The following is a 22,710-nucleotide window of genomic DNA, read 5'->3' on the forward strand; positions in this document are numbered from 1 at the left end:
CCTCCTGGCAGAGGCAACCAGGTTTTTGGCTAAAATGTCCTGGTACTGGGTAAAGTTCATGATGTTGTTGACCTTAACAAGGGAAAAGGGCTTTAAAAAAATACATTTCATTGATTGATTGGTATCATTAGCTAGGTTTCCCTCTACTTGGCGACAGATTTTCATGCGAATATAAAACATTTTCCCACAAGAGACGTTTCCATCCAACTGTGCGTGATGACGTAGTGCACATGTAAATAACTTTTGCAGTTAAGCTCTCATGTACTAAATAAAAAATGCATCGCATTTTCAACTCTACCGATGGTTTTGTCACAAAAACTGTTGCGTTACACTGGTCTTGGCACCTGCGCTCTAGCCAGCAGCTTGCAGATACAGTGTGGGTAGGCTAGCCTACATGATGATGAGATTATCATGGATAAGAGCGAGATCATTTGTATTTGTCAAACGGCAGCCAAGCATCAATCATCATGTCACCAGAATAAAACTCTCGATATTTACTGGAAAGAAGCACCATGCTCATCACCATTCACTTTCACCACCCTGTGAAGTTCATCAAAAAAGTTCATCTGTAGCCTTATAAACTGCATGCTTTCCCAAATCGTAGTGGGAGGACCACACAACATGTCATCGCGTAACTCCAGGTTTACTTTGACATGGTGCTTATTATATCAATATTTGCGCATAAAGGTGTGTCCACCTTAATTTCTCACATAATTAATTCTACCCGACAAAAAGATCCKACCATGTCGGGAGAACAAATAGTTTATCGACAATTATGAAACTGTAGCGAAATGTCCTCTTTCCATCAGCCCTGTCGTGACTTTTTRCATGCGTCAGGTAATTCATGGATGGAAACCTGGTTAAAGTAAGCAGRTAGGCCAGMTGTCTTRTGGTGCTTGTGTTAAACACAACAGCTTGTTTATCAATGAGAGAGAGAGGTGAATAATCAGATGTCTTCTTAGAGAAAYATCTGTCTTCCTAGAACGATCAATACTGCAGTGTACTTGACCTACACAACCTCCCTTCTCCCATCCGGACCTTCCATCACTCAGCCTGGGAGAGAGCTGCTCTGATGAGAAGCTGCTGGTCCGACTGGTTTCTCKGAGGCATGACCCAACACGTTCCTCAAAACATGACTCCATAAAAACTCCTCCGGATTCATACCCGAGAACAAAGGCTTTCCTTGCACCCCGTGGAGTGGATGAGCTGACAAACCGTTGTGACTCAGCTCACAGGCATGCCTGACAGTCAGGACAAAGATTCAACACAGATATTTATTTATGCTAACCTTTATTTAACCAGGAAAGACCCTTGCGGTTAGAAACCTCTTTGGCAAGTTGATCTTCTAGTGGGGTGAACTATCAGCCCATATCTCCTAAATCAAACAGCGCAATCACAGTTATCACACAAAGTTTGCATACATGCCCCCCTAGCCCTTACTTCACCTGCTCTGGCTACTCTCCTGTCATAGTAAGGGGATTTATTGTATAAACTCCCTGCTCTAAACCGGTCCGGGTGGAACATTATACGAATTAGGAAGGATCATTTAAATGACTTGATGAGAACATTCGAGCCCAGGGCTCAGGAAATTCTCTCGTGACATTAAGAGAAAAATCTCAACCTCTTGGCCCCAATAGGCAACCCAGCTCCACTGTTCCARGTACAGGAGAGTCATTCCCTCATTGATTGGTGACTGTTAATTACAGAGAACATGCCATACCACTTGCGAGTGGCTTCGGTAATTCAGAGATGGTGGCAAACAACGGTTAGCCTCGATGCATCCTTCACTGAAGAGTTTCATTACAGCGCATCAACACCCTCTTTGCCTGCCTGCGCTAATTGTGATAGATGTTGCGAAAGCAGCTCCACACCAACAACAAAACAGCCTTGTCAAAGAGATCGGCTTGGCTGGTTGTGAAACAAATMTCCTCCTACGTCTCCTTCCCACAGTGGTCAGTAATCAGGGCTAATCCCGTAAGTGGGTTAATTCACACTCCGCTCTCTAAGGAGAGGGAGAGGAGGATAGCCAGGCCAGCTACTCCCCCAGATGTCATTACTCTCCATGCGTCACAGAGGGAACACAAGGAGTCTAGTCAATGGTACACCTGCCTCTCTGACAGTCAGTAAGCAGGTTTCCATTGACCCAGGCTTATTCGACAAAAGCAATGTCGGATTTTTTTTTATTGCGACATGTTTAATGGAAACAGCAGATATAGGAGACATTTTCTAAATATCTGCAACATTTTTATCCGTTCCACAGGGGTGTATTTTTCTTTTGTCTAACTTTCTTTATTTTCGACCCATTTTTCAGAATAAATGATGATTCCTGAATACTTTTGAAGGTACGCAGGGCATGTGATGTAATCATGTAACTATAAGCTCCAGTCCACATTTCATTTTACATGCCTACTGCTTGCAAAATCGATTCTTTCAACAACAAAAATATGTTTCTTTGCAGAACAATGATTGTCCTGACTTTCAAGGCCTGAATTGCTTCGCCTTGTTTTTCTGGTTGCCTGGCAAGTTTCAGATATACAGAAGCGCAAGTTTCACTATGGCACGGACCATGGCGATACGTTGGCACATGAGAATTATTAGAATATGGCAAATATTTGTAAATRACTGCATTRTATRCACGCTGGCTTTCGCAGTCTACCTGAGACATGATAGGTGGGATGGCATACTGGCTGTCGCCAATTTATTAATGRGCAATTTGCCTAAATGGGTCATTTGTGGTTGTTGGTGTGACATCATTACACAAMATAGTTAAATGGACACGCACCCTAGCAGGCAATTGTCGCATCTATTTTCTATGCCAACTTTCTAAATGTCGACAACAAAYAAATCCCTGGACAAGTTCATGGAAACATAGTTAGTGACACACAGACAGACGCACAGCCTCTTTGGCTAGCRTGGTCCCAGTGCCTTGCCAACCCCTATGGTCATTGTCACGTCAAACATGCAGGACCCATAGGAGTTGGCAATACAGCACAAACAGATCTGGGACCGGGCTATAGCTACGGCCTCACTGAGGAACTTCCTGATTCATCATAATAGGGAAAAAAAGTGCATTTCTGAGGACCTTCTGMGAGCTATGGCAACAGGCATGTTTACAATCTTACATACAGGGGCATGGAGATTTCTTTAAGCATGTTCTTGTCTCTGTAAGATMAATTTCCTTTTTTATGGAAAATAGACCTAATATAGATAGCTGACATGGGGGCATTTTATACATCAATACTGTATGAATGAATGAATACTGAAACAATTGTCTAAGACCTACTTTATACTATGTAGTGAGTGACAGTGTTCCCATCATATGCACCTATTGTTGCCCTAAGCCAGTGAGTGACTGTGTTCCTCAACACAGGACCTTAGTACTGTACAGTAACAGTGCAGAGCAGCTGTACTGACCATGAGCCCCCCCACATGGTGGCAGCCTGTCATGTCAGTGGTCTGAGATCTAAATCTGAGAACACAGCAAAAAGTTAAGCAAACAGAAGAACATTGGTCTTACCGGGGAGTCCCTGGTGGGGGAGCTGGGTCGTCCGTTGCTGCTGCTGTCGCTCCTCTCATAGGAGGAGGTGAACCGGCTACCACCACCGCTCTTCAAGCTGCTGCTGCTCAAGGCCTCCTGCGTGGAGCTGTGGGACAGGCCATAGCTGGAGCTCTGCAGGCTGCTGTTGTAGGAGCCGGACATCGCTGGCCCTGCTCCGGTAACCCCTCAGGGCGCTGGGAGAGGAGGAAGGGGAGGTGGGCTCGTTGAGGCCCAGGGACGACAGGTCCCGCGTCAGGTCACTCTGGCTCGACGACCTTCGGCGGCTGAGGGAGATGCTGGAGGCGCCAGGCGACGAGGAGAGTAGCTGGAGCGGCTGGGCGTGGTGGAAGAGGAGTAGCTGCTGTAGCCAGTGTAACCGGAGCTGCCGCTCAGGCCCGACGAGCCATAGGTCTTCACCGGGGTGCGGCTCAGGCTCTCGCTGCGCCGGCTGCTGCTGCTCAGGAGGTAGTGCGGGGAATGGGCCGGCCCCGGTCGAGCTCCAAGGAGGTGCTGTAGTTGCGGCGCGGCTGGCGGCGCTGCTCAGGTAGCTGGAGGAGGAGTAGCCCCGAGGAGGAGGCAGCATTGCTCCTGTAGGAGGGCAGCCTGTCCCGGTCGGAGGTGTAGGAGCTGAGGGAGGAGGGCGTCAGGGAGGAGCCATAGGAGCTATAGGCACTGGTATAGGAGGAGCCGGTATAGGAGGAGCCGGTGTAACGCTTGGCGGTGGTGGAGACGCGAGACATGCTGGATTCTCAGCCACGGGTGATGCGGTGGAAGACCGCATCGACTGCAAGACGAGGGAGAGAGCAGAAATCAGTGCGTTTCTATTTTCAGACTGTGAGTGGGAACAACTTGATTTCCAAAAATGAAAACTTATTTAGCAACATTTGAATCTTTATAACCACTAAATTAAATTCTATYTTTTATATCAGATCGGCTCCATCTTAGTCTCATCTGATCACAAGAGAGGTAGGATGCCAAAGGTCACTAGGCTAAAGTCCAACTCTTAACATATAGGTGCACTATTTATCAACAGGTTGAATATAGAATGGCTCATTGCTCGAGACTGAGGTTTTACTCGTGTACAGGATGCAGATATTCGACAAGCAACGTCATGTGACCCTCCTTGGAACACATTAACACAATATCTGCTGTGTCATCAGTATTCAAACTGAAGTAGAACGCTGAAACACTGCTCACGCAACCAACTGGAAAGTGATGCTTGGTAATGTGATGTACTGTCGTAGCGATGGGTTGCACAGCACAACGTTGTGGCCGGCTGAACGCACCCCTGGGCATCCTGTAATGGGAGAGTCCCCGTCAACGAAGCACCGAATGTTTCTGGTGGCACAGTCTGTTCCCGAGGAGAGACAGGGCTCTTGTTCACAAGGCAGTGCAGCATCTGAATAAATAAAAGTATCTGGTGATGTCYATCCGTGTTGGGTTCAGTGGGGGAGGCTCCTGTTTCTTTAATCTCTCTCTCTCTATCTCCTCTCTCCTCCTCTCTCTCTCTCTCATTCCAGGCCACAGGGGCATCAATAATTCAGCATATGGATCTGGAATAGGCAGAGCACTGGAGCCAGGCCAAGACATACCGCTTTGTGCAGCTAGCTAGACCCAGCCGGGCTGCTCAGGCTCTGGAGCACTACTGCTGGGTTAGTTTAGCTAGGCCATGCCCAACCTAGCCTTGCTTAGGCTCTCACCAAAACACCACAGTGGATATGTGGGTATAACTGGCCTACCATTTCACCATGTATCCTGCGCAAAGATGGCTGGACTGTAAAAGCTGTAAACATGGGCCAGTACCTCAAGTCTGCATCACTATTGTTTTGTTCATCTCTTTTCTTCCTCCCCCCGTCTCCAAATAAAACAGCAGTACTAGAACAAAGCCTAGGTCCTAGAGTAGGTTGACATACTATACCTTGTTTGTGGTTCTCTGTTCGCCCTGGGATTCATGTTTTAAAGTCAACCTCTCTTAGTGTGTTGTTGAAATAGGCAACCCTGATCTAACGGATGTCCACGTGAGCAGACCTGGCATGTGGCAACAGGCCACCTACAGTAGGGTCAGAATCAACTTTGGCCACATAGAAATGTCTTCAAATACAAAGAGAACGGGTGATAACAAACATAGAGCACTACCTCCACCACACTACAAAATAACAGTGACAGTGCCAATTTGCACTGCAAGGCAAATCTGGACATGTCTATTTGAATAATAACCAGAGAGAGTGATTGTACTTGTAACCCCTGACTACTACTTCCACACATTCCTAATTGCCCTCCCTATAAACATACACAAAATAAATTAGACTACTGCAGGTGTCTCGTCCAATAAATGAGGGCCCTAACTGAGACAAGTTCAGGCGAGCCTGCCGACCACCTGAAAAAAGAGACGCAAACAACATCCATCCATGGGGAGTACAGCCTAAATGGACATGGGATTTGTAAGATGACTGCAGCACAGCACTATTACGTTATTCACTTCTGAAACCAAAAAACACACAAATCTGCTGGTTGCCCTGCATCTCAGCCTCCCCAAAGGCTCTACTAAACGGTGGTTTCCATGACTACACGGCAACAAGCATCATTTGACCGCCACACAATCTGTGTCAAAGCAGGTGTTGCACTGATCCCATTGACTTCCTGATTCCCTTGCCCTGCAGAAATATAAGGTCCATCTAGCTATAGCCTAGGGCCCAGTAGATGGGACTCTACTTGAGCATACAGAAAGAGCAGATAGTCTTTTCAATCTATAGACCTAATCCAAGTTTATTCCCAAAGACGATATATTCCTGTTACCATCTTTACCTGGAAAATCCAGTGATTCCCAAGCGGATGTAGGCTATATAATTGAATAGGGCCTAAACCCTGAAACCTCACACTGAGCCACTCTTTCACACATTCTGTCCATCCCTACTTCTCCCTCTTATGACAGTGCAACTGTGTTATTCTGATCTCTCAGCTTAACAGGGGTTATAGAATGTGTGATGACACAGGAACGCTCTATGTTACACCCAACGTGACATTGCATGTTAGAATGTCGGATCCTCGTGGACTCTCTGTGGAGTGCTGGGAGGGGAGGCAGGTGACAAGTGTTGTGCTAACGCAAATTGTGGGTTCTGTGGACAGGGCGGTACCTAGCACTGCCTGCCGCTGGTCTGCAGAGGGTTTCAAAATGCTCATGCTCTCATAGCGAAGTAGATCGCCTGACACTTTCAAAACAGTCACAAGMCCTGCGCCTCAACTGAAACAAGTGAAAAAGTCCAGTAGGTGAGTCTGACAGAGAGGGATCAAGACAGGCCACCATAACAGGACAGTGTGGCACAGTAACTCAAACAAGCTAGCTAGCAATATAATGCTCCTCACCTACTAGCCTATATTATTATCTACCTTAGCTATGGCACATCACCGATTTAGATACTGAAAGTCTACAGTGTTTTTTTACCTCCTAAAATGCACAATCCCTGTGTATCTGTGCCATAACAACATATAATCATATATAAACTCAGCAAAAAAAGAAACGTCCTCCCACTGTCAACTGTGTTTATTTTCGGCAAACTTAACATGTGTAAATATTTGTYTGAACATAACAAGATTCAACAARTGAGACATAAACTGAACAAGTTCCACAGACATGCGACTAACAGAAATGGAATAATGTGTCCCTGAACAAAGGGGGGTCAAAATCAAAAGTAACAGTCAGTATCTGGTGTAGCCACCAGCTGCATTASGTACTGCAGTGCATCTCCTCCTCATGGACTGCACCAGATTTGCCAGTTCTTGCTGTGAGATGTTACCCCACTCTTCCACCAAGGCACCTGCAAGTTCCCGGACATTTCTGGGGGGAATGGCCCTAGCCCTCACCCTCCGATCCAACAGGTCCCATAACTGCTCAATGGGATTGAGATCCGTTCTCTTCGTTGGCCATGGCAGAACACTGACATTCCTGTCTTGCAGGAAATCACGCACAGAACGAGCAGAATGGCCCCATTTCTTCAGGGACACATTATTTTATTTCTGTTAGTCACATGTCTGTGGAACTTGTTCAGTTTATGTRTCAGTTGTTGAATCTTGTATGGTTAATACAAATATTTACACATGTTAAATTTGCTGAAAATAAACGCAGTTGACAGTGAGAGGACTATTCTTTTTTTGCTGAGTTCATATAAGGTCCTCTCCTTACAGAACCAAATTCTCATAGGAATACTGTTAGAAATCAGTGCACGTAATGTACCTTGTTGGTTGGATCTTAGGGGGAGCTATATTTACCCTGAAATGTGAGCAGATAAAGAGACTCGTGTCTGTGAGGGCTGCACTGACGCCAAAGCCCTAACTCGGCCCAACGGCAATCGCACCAAACTGTCCATGCCAGCCTAGTCTACATCAGAACGCAATGCACAAAAAAAATACATTGATTCAACGTACAATTACAAGGCAACCAGCTGCAATAGGATTGTGAGTTTGCTCAACATTTGGGCATATAGCTGAACCAACATACATTTTGAATTTGAATTGTATGTACATTTTAGCTTGAGCAAACATACAATTCAACATAATATCCAACAATTGGAGCTTTTAATCACCTGCATTTAGAATGACTACCAGGGTAAGGAAGACTGATTATTGAGATTACCTAAGTCAAATTACTGACAGATTCGATTAGTTTATAAAAATGTATGTTATTTATGTTTGTGTTGCATAAGATTATTCAACCAATCAATGTACATGCAAAAATACAGGTATTGAAAAAAACAATTGTGAAAAGCAACCTGCAATAGAGCATGATGGGAAATATGATGTGAAATATGATAATGATGGGCATGGCTTTGAGTGATTTTGAGAAAACATACACAACAAGCTTGTTCAAATTCAGCTCACTTCAAGCTGAGTTTGTTGATTCGAAGTATAATTGCAAGGCAACCAGTTGCAATAGCATTGTGAGTTTGCTAAACATTTGGGCATATAGCCAAGCTGAACCAACATACCTTCCAAAGATGAATTTGTAATTTGACTCAACAAGTTTTTATACATTGAGCMCACTGTGAGCAAACTTTCACACATTAGCTCAATTTCCTGTCCTTCAGAAGTCTACCCAGCTCACAGAATAATGCTGATTGAGCAAATTGGTTAAGTTGGCTTTTTTACAGRGTACCATACGCTTGTAACGATTATACTCWGATATCAGCTGAGAGATAGGCCTACTTAGTTATATCACAATTAACAACAACCCTTTTCTTCTGTTTGTAACTCAGATGAGAGCATTAGCTAAAAGTGACACACCAAAAGGGCAGTATGTGRGTGTGATTGATGCTCCAATCTCTGCTGTAAGTGATTTCATTCCTTATTCATTTATTCATTGGCCTAAAGATTAGCTCAATTAGACATCATTAATATTTTAAACACCATCAATCTGTGCTCTGTGCCACTGTGTAAAATGTTGATCTGTACTGAATACTTATAGGAAAAGAGTCAACTCAAACGTTGTGTCTCCTTTAAAGCGGCAATCGGCAGTAGAAACAATAACAAAGTGTCTTCCCCACCCCTGTTTTGACAAAAAGCTGAGAAGTGGGGTTGGTTTATAGACAGAGCTATGGATGCAAGGTGCGACCACCGATAATATCAAAATTATAGTTTTAACCATGTTTTGAGGCTATATACTGTTTGTTTACATTTKATTTGTTTACAAACAAGCTTATATTTGGGGTCCTGATGAGGTACGACAGTTGAACTAAGCTCATGAGGCATTTAAGTTATATTCTTCAGCCTCCCGAGTGGCGCAGCGGTCTAAGGCACTGCCTTGCAGTGCTAGAGATGTCACTACAGACCCAGGTTCGATCCCAGGCTGTGTCACAGCCAGCTGTGACTGGGAGACCCATGAGCCGGCACACAATTGGCCTGCGTTGTCCGGGTTATGGGAGAGTTTGGTTGGCTGAGATTTCCTTGTCCCATTGCGCTCTAGCGACTCCTTGTTGCGGGCCGGGCTGCTGCAAGCTGACTTTGGTCGCCAGCTGGAGGTGTTTCCTCAGACAACTTGGTGTGTTCGGAGGTCGAGAGCCATGCGTCCTTCGCCTCTCCTGAGTCCGTAAGGGAGTTGCAGCGATGGGACAATATAATAACAATCATTGGGTACATATCATTCATTTATAAGTCCAAAAATGGATGTAGCAACTGCTGATTGCCCCTTTAAGCCTTGTGTCTGTGTGAGTGTCGGAGCCACTGCATCCTTTGAACATGTTTTCAGTACCAATGAGAAAGTATTGCCTTTCATCGCATTTGTGAGATGCATGCTGATTGCTGACAGCGCGTGTATTTGTTCATTTATGATTACCTGCTGTGTATAGAGCGGTGTCTCTCAGTCCCCGCAGGCAGCGATAGAGTGGGGCCCGCTCATCCTAATGTACCTGACAGACACATTCACAGTRACAGGGACTTCTCACTGATCAGACCTGTGGGGAGACAGAGACACAATCCAATGAGAGACACACATCACATAGCCATGCGGACATTACCTGGGCGAAAATGACTAAGGTAATGGATTTGCAGTCTAGCTAATATAGACTTTGTTGGATACAATGAGGCTAGCAGATCGATATTGAGCTTAGAACATGAATTTTATAACATTACTGCTTTTATAATGTCCAATTATCCTCTTKAATTTACACAGAATTCAATGAATTGCATTAAAACAACACTGCTCTATGACTGATTTATGGGAGGAGCAAAACATCCCATAACAAAACAATCTAACGGAAGCCTAAAGTAGCCTAGGCTACAACTCATGCCTCCTCATCAACTGCATCACTTGACAGGCACAGAAATAGGTCTAAGTGATCATTCACCACAGGCCTCCAGTCAACAAGTTCTCAGTATTTTAGGTTCAGCTATAATACAAAAAAATGTATAATGACTACAGACTATTCTTCAGTGCTTGTTGTCAAATCCACAAAAATGATCTTCCTTGAAAATATGGTTTCAGGAAAAATGATTTTGCCTTCCTATTTAAAGTCCTGTTTCAGAAATTCTGTACTTGTTGAGTAGTTTAATAATCCAGCACTTGCATCCCAATATGGTCCAAACACACCATACCAACAGACCTGTGTCCCCACAACACTGGCACAGCCAGAGTTCAATGAATAGGTCTAGCACAGCCAACAGAAAATTGCAAATTAATAAATAGGTCTCAAGATGATTTTCGGAGAAACAATATCCCTTGTCTCTTCAACAAAACAAAAGATGGATAAGCAAAATGAACAAAAAGTAGGCCTAGGCTACCAACAGCCAATACCACACACAATGATTGGCAGGGAAAATAACAGAAAGGTACCCTTGTAAAAGGGAAACAAAGTGTAAATTGGTGAAGGGACTCACCGGTGGCGTATCAAGCGGACAGGCAGGGTAGGGTGCTGCATAGGAGGCTGTGGCCCCAGAGTGAGAGGAGCCAGGGAGGGATTGTATGAGCACAGTGATCCAGAATGCCAGAGATCASGTTACAGAGACGGTAAATATAGCACTTGCCTATGACCTCCACAGGTCACTCAACACTCATTGGCATTCCAATTTGCTCTTAAAGGATTAGCATTACGGTTTTTTATAGGCCACGAATAGACCACGCTGTGTAGGCCAGCAGCAACCACTGGGATGTGCTCTCTCTGTTATCTAAAGGTGTTTTCATTGTAAACCTACAAGGAATGGAAGTCAGTGAAATGTCCAGTTTCATCCAAAAGTGGAAAAATACTAATTTACATATTGATTATCAACAACTAACCATGGCTAGTTTATATTAAAAATATTAAATATATTAGAACGGGTGTATGACACAATTAGGATACAAACAGGCAGCTATTGTCATAACTTGTGTTAGGACTGTTTTAAGAATGGGGGTAGCTCTTCCGCAATATTACACTGTCTGGTTTGAAATGCATATCACATAATGGATAGTTGAGTGATGAAAACTGAAACCCTGGGCTGATAGCTACTTTGAGTGCAGGGAAGGGCGTGGGTGTACTGTACGGGGGCGAGGGAGCAGTAACGTTACAGTTAACGTTAGCTACTGTCAGCGCCAAATTCAATGATAGCTAGCCTCTACGATATCGACCTAAAAAGTCAGCCAGAAGTTTTTTAGGCTGATTTCGAAATTGATAAATGATCTCGATTCACGGGTGATAAATTTGCACAGTTTATGGACTAACCGCCAATACACTAGGGGCTAGCAGCTCCCCGAGTTTATATACGGCAGCAATTGGCTAGAACCACATATCACTACCAGTCCCAGGGCAAGCAAGTTGGCTAGCTAGGCTAGCTAACTTGTTAGCAGAGTGTGCGCGCGAACGAGTCAGAGCGCGGGCGTGTATTTTTATTTTTTTATACGGGACGAGTCTCTTTTTAGCTAAGCATCTGATTGTGACTCAAGACCACCAGTTTTAGCTTAGCTGCATTCATACTAAGAGATTGAAGCATACACATTTTAGATAAACTATCAGAGTGGCAAGAAATCAACTGTACCAAGGTTTGCCAGCAGCCACTGGCCAGTGGCCACTGCATTCTTCACTCACCCCCACTCTGAGATCATCCCGTCTGTTGTCAGTCCGACTGGCAGAGCGTCCCCGGCGTCGTTAGACCACAGTTTTGAATATCGGTATGCTGAACCGATAACATTTGACATAAAATAGATAGACATAAAATATCACTGCCTTTGCATTTCAATAGTTTTTAGCTGACCAAGTAACAGACCTTTCTCTTTAACTGTGACGTTAGTTCAGCAAATAGCTGTCGTGGATTGGTTTATTCCTGTCCACGAACGTAAAACCAGAGGACCGCCTCCCTTACGATCACCTTGGCGACGGATGTAAACAGCACACAGAGAAAAAGACCCCCACACTGATTCAGGTCCGCACACTCACGTTCACATCTGATCTGACATTGCCCACACAACTGCTTGCAAACAATTATCTCTTTATCATAAATCCCCTTGCGTCCGTGGGGTTGTAAGACCCCACTCTGACTCCAGTGGCTTGCCTTTCCTTGATTGCTGTTCGTAGCCAAGACCACACACGGCTCGGAAAAATAATCAAGATAAAACTCGACAATCCAGAAGAGGGCAGCGTTGTGTCATAATGAGCGCCTGTTACGTCACAACAAAGATTTTCTACTATCTCTCTCTGGTCAAATAACCACAGCCATGTTCATAGATGTCATGGTTAACGATAAGCATAGTGGTTATGACATTTCAAAATGTTAGATTTGGAATTCAGCAATACCACATAATATACACACACAACACCATTAAATATTTAATAAATGTTTAATGCAATGTTCAATGAGATAAATTGGGCTTGGGCACTGCATCTCAGTGCTAGAGGCATCACTACAGACACCCTGGTTCAAATCCAGGCTGTATCACAACCGGCTGTGACTGGGAATCCCATAGGGCATCATTGCAAATAAGAATTTGTTCTTAACTGACTTGCCTAGTTAAATGAAGGTAACATAAAAAAAAATTATTAAAAAGGTGCATGTGTGTCCCTTATAAATCCTTCAGTTTGTTTCACAGCTACCAAAGATCATAAGAATAATGTTGTTATTTGCAGTCTACTCACACTGCAGCGACCGATTGTCTTTTTTGGAATTTAGGAGGGGGACACAGATAATTCACATAATACAAATCATTAATAGAAAATGATGTGTCATTGAATGTTTTATCACCTGCCCTGCCTCTTATTATGAAAAGAAAGGTTTAGAAGCCAACATAATCTTTAACATTATCATAGCAACACCTCTATAAGTCCCATGCCCTAAAAAAAAGTGCCACATTTATTTGGATTTACATTGTTGTAAAGTATTTGAGCTGAAATGGGGCAATTTTTTGTAACTTCCATCAAGGCAATGGAAGGTAAGACAACTGGGACTGGCAACAATACCACAGACAACGTCATAATAAGCCAGCTGTACAAAAAAATATAGGCGGATAGCAATGACTGCATAGACAACATCTCCCAGCCAAAGTAATAGTAGAATAATTGAATGCTACACTGTAGAAAGAAGAATACTATTTATTCTTGTATGCATCTTTCTCTACACAGGTGACTAATATGGAGTTCAGAGGAATTACATCAGTCTGCTCATCTGCCATTTAAATTGCATTCAATCATACAAACTCATACAGCCATCATTGAATGATACATGTTCCATACTTATATTTTTATGCCACACATATATATACCTTTTCTAAACATTTGCATGTACTGTAGTAAACACATTTGGACAGCATTGTTACATCCAGGAGGCAGACAATCAGAAAACAGTCTCTATACTGGTTMAACTCATGGAACACACATATATCAGGTGTTTAGAATCATGCTAATTTCGATGTAGCTAGCTGCCCGGTTTACCTAGCCTGTAATGGCTGAAATTCTCAGATTCTTTTGACACATTTAAACCATTACCTTCAAAACAACAGTAAGTGGTACATTACTTTAGTATCCCTTTCTTCTTCCCACATTTTACACAATGATGAGAATACACAAGGTTAGATTGAATAAGCAGAAAGGATTCATACCTARAACAGAACAGCAGGAGATATATGTACTGTACCTGATTATTGTGGAGCTGCATAATGGCTTTATAAATAATTTGCGYTTCAGGATAGGCACTAACCCACAACAGCGATAAATATTTGTACTACTCCGGAACAAATAACACATGAATGAATTATAAAGCATTGGCTATTAAACCCAGACTAGAGTAAGGTGGTGACCTGGAATACATGCCAAACAGATCCTTTACACGAAAACATACTGATCTTGAAAATAACTAGTGCATCAATTCAGTGTGTGCTGACACTACTAGGGAAAGCACACAAAAATAAATAAATAAATATTATAAATTAAAATGATCAATAAAAAATAATTACACATTTCTGCACTTCAAACATGTCAAACTCTAGCAGATATAAGTTGATAACTTAATTCAGAATCCTTAAATGTGCTATGTTTATGATGATGAAACAGAAATAAAAGGCATCACTACAGTATGAACTGGATGTACAAAGAGCAAAATTGTACAGGCTCAGATGACTGACGCATACCATCAGCCTATAGCGGATTCAATTACTGTACTGTGCCACTCTCAATTCTCACACATTGTTAGCAGTAGTGTCTACTTCCTACACTAAAACATTATTTCAGAAATCACGGGAAGCCATTACATCTAGGCCTATGACATTATCTAAATGTACATGGAGCCATGGCTCCAGAATCAGATGAATGTTTTATTCCTTTATATTTGATTAAATCTTTATCCCTTTAGACAGTGCCACTCTCAATATTCACATTAATGCATTAGTGTGCCTGCCAGTGGGTGGGGTTATATCCTGCCTGTTTGGCTCTGTCCGGGGGTATAGTCGGACAGGGCCACAGTGTCTCCCGACCCCTCCTGTCTCAGCCTCCAGTAATTATGCTGCAATAGTTTATGTGTCTGGGGGCTAGGGTCAGTCATATCTGGAGTATTTCTCCWGTCTTATCCGGTGTCCTGTGTGAATTTAAGTATGCTCTCTCTTTTTTTCTCTCTCTCTTTTTCTCTCTCGGAGTACCTGAGCCCTAGGACCATGCCTCAGGACTACCTGGCCTGATGACTCCTTGCTGTCTCCAGTCCACCMGGTTGTGCTGCTGCTACAGTTTCAACTGTTCTGCCTGCGGCTATAGAACCCTGACCTGTTCACCGGACGTGCTACCTTGTCCCGGACCTGCTGTTTTCGACCCCCTCTCTCTACCGCACCTGTTGTCTCTAACTCTGAATGATCGGCTATGAAAAGCCAACTGACATTTACTCCTGAGGTGCTGACCTGTTGCACCCTCTACAACCACTGTAATTATTATTATTTGACCCTGCTGGTCATCTATGAACGAGGACTGGCCACCCCTCAGACCATGGTTCCTCTCTAGGTTTCTTCCTAGGTTCCTGCCTTTCTAGGGAGTTTTTCCTAGCCACCGTGCTTCTACATTTGCATTGCTTGCTGTTTGGGGTTTTAGGCTGGGTTTCTGTATAGCACTTTGTGACATCGGCTGATGTAAAAAGGGCTTTATAAATAAATTTGATTGATTGATTGCCAGTGCATACTGACTAKATTCAAATATGGGTTCACTAACCAAGAGAAGCTGTCTAGAGTAGACCAAGTAGCCATCTAAGCGACATAGAAATATTATGCCTACCAAAAATAACGGACCCTTACTGCTTATTACAATGTTGTAATGACTAAATAAATACAACAAGCGGTATGAAATATGTTGCTATTGTCTAATTTCCAATCTTTAGAGAGATCTAGCTCTACTAAGTGCATCTTCCAATACTTTACTGTCTTCCAAATCAGACGATGACATAATACAACAAATTATGTAAATTAAGATACAACAGGGAAACAAACAGCCTGTAAATTGGGATTTTAAGTGGCGGTGTCCCTTAGCTGTGAGGTACCAAGCAATGCCTTAGTTCTACTGTCCCAGACAACCGCTACTGACATAGTGACCTTTGCCCTCGCAATAACAAAAATAACACCAAGCATGAGCCTCTTTACACACAAGGAAAATGCATCAACAATGCAATGAACAGTACACAGAGTTCATACAAATCTTTGGTGAACACACAAAGCCTCTGTCTGCAATAGACTTGAGATACTTTGGCTCTGGCACAGAAGCAAACGTGTCAATAGGTGTTCAAACGTAATTTAGGCTTAACATGTACGGACGGTCCCAGACAGTGGAAGGATCAACACAAACGACATAAAAACATACTTAGGAAAGAACAGTCTCATGCAGCACTCTATGGTACATCAATGATTTCAGTCAGAGGCATCAATATCCTATACATCTGGCCAAAGAAAGACAATTTGAAAACTCAGCACGATTTGAGTTTGAATATCAAGTATCCTCCAAAAATACTAATCTTACTGAACTAAACGTAGAAGAACTAAACCTAACTTAGAATAACCCATCAAAAACTATGGCTCGGTCTTGTGAGGAAGTGGAATGACACAGCGCGATGAAGACTTCCGTTAGGTACAGTACAATCAACCTAGTACACTCAAAACAGAGTCTGTGGCACAGCAGTATACCATATCCTTTCATCAACATCCTCTGCACACCACAGGGTATGCAAATGAGAGATTGTCTTAAAGATAAAAGATACTGTGGTTGTACTCCACAATATCTCCTGTGCTCCTCCCCRGAAATATAGACTTTTTAGGAGTCAAGGGCAGAGGCGTTACACCAAGACGAAGAGGGGACTCAGTCACACATAATATGCACACCTTTAGAGGGAAGCATACAAGACACATTCGTTCTGATTAATTGGTGTGTGTGCATGTGTGGTGCTGAGGTGAAACACAAGCCAGTCAGAATCAGAGTCAGAGTCGCTGTTATTCCTGATAGTGTGTCCCACACTGAATGTAAAACATAGGATGGGCGTAAGGAGGGGTGCAGGGAGTTCTTCAGACAAGATTAGGATGGGGAAGGGTATGAGCATAGAAATATAATTACTAGAACTGCATCCCCATTCAAGTCAATGTGCCATGATAGGTGGACCGTTCTAGTAATTCTATTTTTATGGCGGGGGAGTTAAGGTTTTGGAGTTAAGGTTTGATAGTGGTTTGGCAGTGGTGGTAGTCCCTCGGCCAGCCTTAGGCACCACCAGGAGTTCGTCCCCGTCCTGGATACTGTAGGAGTGGAGGGCTCTGGTGTGGTACTTCATCTCCTCCGGCCCAAAGACACACTCCTTGTCAATGTAGTAAAGACGCATCTGATTGGCCGACAGCTGCACCACTGTCCTCAGCTGTTTCTTCAGCTCGGCCACGGTCTGGTCCAGGCGGATACTCACCTCCTCCACTTTGTCCTCGCAGTGCACCTCCACCTTGGCGTGGCAGCGGGGTCGAAGGTCGATCTCAGCCAAGGGTTCCAGCTTCCCGTATTTGGTCACCAGGCAGTGATACCTAGGACGGCAGGTAAAGACAGGTTTAGCAACACACAAACACACCACATAGACCACATTCATCTAGGCTAAGTTGTTTTACATTATGGTTAGGTGAGGTTATAGTAATTAATTTAATGAATCTGAAGATTACATTTTTAATCTACACATTTTAATAGGTACCTAATACTACAATTAAGCCAGTTATGTATGTGCCAAATCCTTTTGAATGGATATTCAGTCTCACTGGATCAGTGAATTTGACTGGACAGTGAAAGGAGAAGCATTGTGTTGTATACCTGTAAGGTAGCTCCTCCTCTGGGTAGTCGACATGGTAACGGATGAAGAACCTCTCGGAGTCCTCTCTCTCCCCGTCCGTCACCACACTGCCATTGAGCGATGATACAGAGGGCAGGCTGCGAGGATGAAGGGTGAGCTTTTCACTATCTTGAGATATGTGTGTGTGTGTCTGTGTTAATGCAATGTCACAGCGAGTATGTTTACAGGCACAGTAATAATTTGATATTAAACTAATTATGGCAGTATGAAGATTATGCAATAATCATGTAAACACCTCACTCTGCTGATCATAATCGGCGTAAGGTCAAAATCGAAGTAAGCATACGCCGATTAAAACACCTGGTTTTCTGAATAATCTTTCATATMATTAGGACATGTAAACACCTTAATCYGRGTTCCAGCGGTGTATTTGATCTGTGTATGTGCRAGCCGAGTGAGTCTCCCTCTTTAGCGCGAGTGAAGAAGTGAGTTCGGAACAACTGAATGTATCCGTCTTAGAAGTAGTTTTCACAGACAAACTTTATAATGTCCGAACTCAGAAAGAAAACTGCTTCCCAAAAATAACAAGGTCGATGTGGTAGAATGTTTCTTTTGATTGGCAAAAAAWAAWAAWAAWCGCCATTTCWGATGTGTCCTTGTAAACAGGGTTATTAGGGAAATTGTTCTTCTTGCAAAGCATGTAAACGTTTTAATCAAGCTACTATATTAAATCGCATTATTGTGTGGATGCAAACCGCACTCAGTGAAAAATGAGATCTTTCAACTAATTTGTGTGTTGAGGTCTGTGTGGTTGCCTCACTCACCCAGTAGCTCCCAGAGAAACTTACTGTGCTACCATGAGGCTCCGGCGTTCTGTGTTGGTATAGGTCTGCAGTAAGGGAATCCCCTGCAGCCTCACATCTTCCAGTTTAGGAAACTGGTTCAGCTTCTCTATGTCCTCCCATCGGTTAAGACCTGGCACACACAGAGACGCATAGCAGACCACACAKCCACATGCACGCACACCTTGTTAGTCAATGAGATTAAAACTCATAACTTCCATAAGCAGTCAAAAAGAAGGATCTTTACATTTGTGCCCAGACCAGACAGACAGACCAAGTAGAGGGCAGTGTTAGCGATAAGGATGTTGGGTGCACTTAAAATATCCAAGGACAGTTTCCAGTGAAGGACACAACCCCAATAGACTCTGCTCTGGTTGATACCTGAGTTGTTCAGATTGATGCTGCGTAGGTTGGGGAAGAGGCGCCGCAGCATGTCTTCGGCGTCCTGAATGGAGCTCAGGTTGCAGTTGGCCATGACCAGAGTTTCCAGGCCGGGGAACATGGGCCCAATCTTGCGCACCTCGGCCCAGTCCTGCAGGTTGTTGTCGGTGATGTGCAGCAGGCGCAGTGTGGGGCAGGGCACAGTAGAGGCTGACACGGTAGTGTACTCATTAAGGCACAGGAACAGCTCCTCCAGCCTGGCGGGCAGGGCAGGGAGCAACACAAGGCTCAGTATATAGACCATTAACTTTTCTTAATGCTTCTACTGTAATGTACTGTTGGCTGCCTGCAACCTGGACCTCATGACAGATAACCACTCACTACTCTCTCCAGTCCACAATACTCGAGAAAGACACAAAATCCCTCTCACTGACTTAGGAAAACAACATTTTCCGTCTTGAGAAGTGAACAATCAGAGTTGCCTTTGATAAAAAGGTGTTTAAAAGCAGTGTAGCATTAAGGTTTATCTTACTCAGGCATCTCCCGTGTTAGTACGAGCACTGTGTTCCAGGAAACTTTAGTGTTGTTGAGGACCAGGCGTCGGACTCGGGCAAAGGCCTTAGCACCGCTAGGCTCCAAGACAACCTCACTTAGCGGGTTGGAGCTCAGGTTGAGGAAGTCCAGGTTGGGGATGTTTGACACAATCTTACTGATCTGAAAGGAGTGGCTTCAAACTTAGTGTGATGTCCTCAATATAATTATTCATAAATGTAACTAGCTACAAGGATATGGGTGAGATTGCATACCGGTAGAGGAATTCATGTACAAAGTTACTATAAAATATACCCAATTCTTATACTAAATGTACTCAATGTTTCCCATCTTGACAGAGTACCCTAGTTGAGCCCACCCACCTCATGCCAGTCCTGGAGCTTGTTGAGGGACAGGTCGAGCTCCATCACYTGGGCACAGAAGGCTGCGATCTCTCTCTGCTCTCCCGCATGGCTGATTCCACAGCCAGCCAGGACGAGCACACTGGGAAGGTTCAAACGATCTGGAGAGAGAGAGAGAGAGCAGAATGACTTGAGTAAACCGGGCTCTACCATCGCTCAATCATCATCCTCATCTTCATCTTAACTGAGCTGCTGAAGAGGAAGGAACCTACTCAGYGATGCCAATGGCGTTTTTAAAACAGGGTTCAATGGGTAAAACTGTGGATGGATCAAATTGAAGTCCTCACCTTTCAAGGGCGAGCCCTGTGGGAGAGTTGGCACTACCACCATGCCCATGCCGGGCCATCGGCGGTACGGAAAGTTCTCCGGGCTGTACTTCTCGCTGAGAACCTGCATGAAGGTGCGGCCCTCCTCCTCGGGTGGATCCACGGCSCCACTGTCCCACATCCCCTCTGGGTCGGCTGGGACGCCGAAGTGGTAAAAGAGCCAAACACTCATAGAGGTTAGCTTGGCAGGGTCAGCTGGCTGAGACAATAGTGGAAGTCATTCACCTTCACACTCACGTCCAATCACTTGGAGGGGCTCGCCCATCACTAACACTAGCCTAACCTGTTTCACCTTCTAAACAGCTATGGTCATACAATACATACCAGTCTTCACTGAAAAGTATGCTATTCACATACGACACATTCTATTCTCATCTACAGTATTTCAATCGGGCATGTTAACAGTTACTCTTTTGCATGGTCATTCAGTTGATGCTGCTTGATATAAATACCTTGGAGACAAAACAGCCAGAGCAAAATAATACATTCAGTCGTCTGTCCTGAAGTCCTTATCAGTAAAACACAGTGAGACTTTCCCATTGAAACTTCATAGCCCTCTGAACGCCTGAGAAAAGGGCAGGCCTATATCAGTGATTCTCAAACAGTTTTTCTGGATTATGTTGTCGAAATCAAAAACAAATGAATTGAAAAAGTGGATAGACTTCTGCWCTTTGGACATAATATTTCCTGTTTAACCAACTGAGGAAAAATGAAGAAACCCGCACACTGCTCTTGATAGTATTCACTGATCTTTAATAAGCTTTAATAAGGCCGATACGTCAAGCTTATTAAAGAGCAGTGAATACTATCAAGAGCAGTTTGTGGGTTTCTTCTTTTTTCTCATTTCATTCAACTGTTACCATGCACCTGTAAAAAAAGATAGCTCAGATGTGCGAGTGCCTTTTGAATGTTTAACCAACTGAACAGGCAAAGTTTGACACAATCCGGAAACACTGATGACATTATCTGGTGTGCATCAGGGGATTTTAAACAACGATGAGCAGGCAAGCGTTAGTAGTGTTTGACAACAAAACATAGAAACCCGTCATTTTCAAATATGTTGATATTGGGGTGGTGCTGGAGATGATGAATGAGGTTGTTAAGTGGTGAAATTTCTCTTTCAATATTCAACTGTGAAAAAAAKAAAACACATTTTTGAACGCCTCGCAGGTTGCCCTAGATAAACCACCATCTGCTGCTGGCTATATAAATAATGTAGAGGTTATACTGAAATTAAAGTAATAGTATCATATTAAAGTACTTCACCAGAACGTGTAGMTCACAGTAAACAGGGGATATGGCCTGTATGTGTTATATTACAATAACAATAAAAGGAAGTGATACATTACATTATCCATAATATCCTTATACTTATCATTGTACAAAACTGACACGTTACTATTAGGTTATTGACTAATATGAGCAAAATTATTTAATTAACATATATGAGTGTGAGGAAAATAATAGGTAATATAAAGTACAATGATACTACAGTAACAAGAGTGTCTTACCTCCAGCAATGTTCCTCTCCACCAGTCCACTATCACAGSTCATTGTGGGTTTCTGCAGAGAAGGTCTGTCAGAGGAACACAGTTTTTGGAATTGAGGGACATTCATGCGCTGGTGGGACGGATTGGCAAGTAACACCAGTATAAAAGGAAGWACAAATCTCTTCTTCGAACAGTGTGCAATAACTCAATTTGCCCTTGCACTCTTTGCAAATAATGCAATTTTTTGAAATCTACAAAACCTAGTGCACTCTGTTCGCAATAGATTGTAGTTTTGGGAACAGAAAACTGTATTGTGATCGGGCTTTTCATCGATGAGAAAAATCTGCAGAATGTCGGCCCAGTTCCATCTCGCTCCATATTCTCCCACTGCCGGCCACTGGCCTTCCTCTCCTCTCCTCACCATACTTGATTTATACATATGATGAAACATCTGGCTTTTTGTTCTATCTGTGATGGCGCTGTCTGTGCGCTCACAGACGCCATAATGGGACATTTATAAAGATAATATCTCTAGAATTCTCAATGCTTACTCCATAGTGGCTGGCTGGGCAGGGGAAGAGAGACTGAGCCCTCCTCCTTCAGACTTCTCTCCAGTGAGGGGCTGCTAGGTGAACAGGAGGGACACGCAGACACCACGTGTGAGTAGACACTGGAATCAAAACAAACCATATGCAGTTATGCATGATATTCAAATGACATTAAAGAAATCTACATAAATATATATGTATTGTTGACTTGTTAAAGCATAACTTTGAGGGGCAGGTCAAATAAATATCAGCATGGAAATMAATTTAGATTGTAAATAGGCCTAGGCCTACTCATTATATTAGTTTGACTAGGGATCATCAACTAGATTCAGCCGTGGAATGATTTTTTCTTGAGCGGATGGTCAGGGGACCGGAACATCATTACAAATCATTTGTAGAC

At 43.5% G+C, this 22,710-nt stretch overlaps 2 protein-coding genes across 2 annotated transcripts in view; both read right to left on the bottom strand.

The window, feature by feature from the left end:
• LOC111960507 (ubiquitin carboxyl-terminal hydrolase 2) overlaps nucleotides 1-12,350 on the bottom strand; it is a 32,837-nt gene extending 20,487 nt beyond the window's left edge. Inside the window, 9 exon segments of the mRNA XM_070436803.1 lie at nucleotides 3,518-3,695; nucleotides 3,697-3,859; nucleotides 3,862-4,002; nucleotides 4,005-4,061; nucleotides 4,064-4,104; nucleotides 4,106-4,322; nucleotides 9,864-9,981; nucleotides 10,904-10,950; nucleotides 12,088-12,350. Coding sequence (XP_070292904.1) covers nucleotides 3,518-3,695; nucleotides 3,697-3,859; nucleotides 3,862-4,002; nucleotides 4,005-4,061; nucleotides 4,064-4,104; nucleotides 4,106-4,278 — 753 coding nt within the window. The 5' untranslated portion in view covers nucleotides 4,279-4,322; nucleotides 9,864-9,981; nucleotides 10,904-10,950; nucleotides 12,088-12,350.
• Nucleotides 12,351-16,789: 4,439 nt separating this feature from the next.
• Nucleotides 16,790-22,404, bottom strand: LOC111960509 (tubulin-specific chaperone cofactor E-like protein). Its single transcript, XM_023982522.2, has 9 exons — nucleotides 22,314-22,404; nucleotides 21,784-21,848; nucleotides 20,234-20,407; nucleotides 19,908-20,047; nucleotides 19,526-19,707; nucleotides 18,994-19,250; nucleotides 18,619-18,745; nucleotides 17,791-17,907; nucleotides 16,790-17,513 (listed from the first exon to the last, which is right to left on the bottom strand). Exons 1-9 carry the CDS (start codon nucleotides 22,316-22,318, stop codon nucleotides 17,129-17,131), a joined length of 1,452 nt encoding a protein of 483 aa, XP_023838290.1. The 5' UTR covers nucleotides 22,319-22,404; the 3' UTR covers nucleotides 16,790-17,128.
• Between the last annotated feature and the right edge of the window lie 306 nt (nucleotides 22,405-22,710).

The sequence above is a fragment of the Salvelinus sp. IW2-2015 genome, linkage group LG4p (genome assembly GCF_002910315.2).
Source record: "Salvelinus sp. IW2-2015 linkage group LG4p, ASM291031v2, whole genome shotgun sequence".
In the NCBI taxonomy this organism is placed as follows: Eukaryota; Metazoa; Chordata; class Actinopteri; order Salmoniformes; family Salmonidae; genus Salvelinus; species Salvelinus sp. IW2-2015.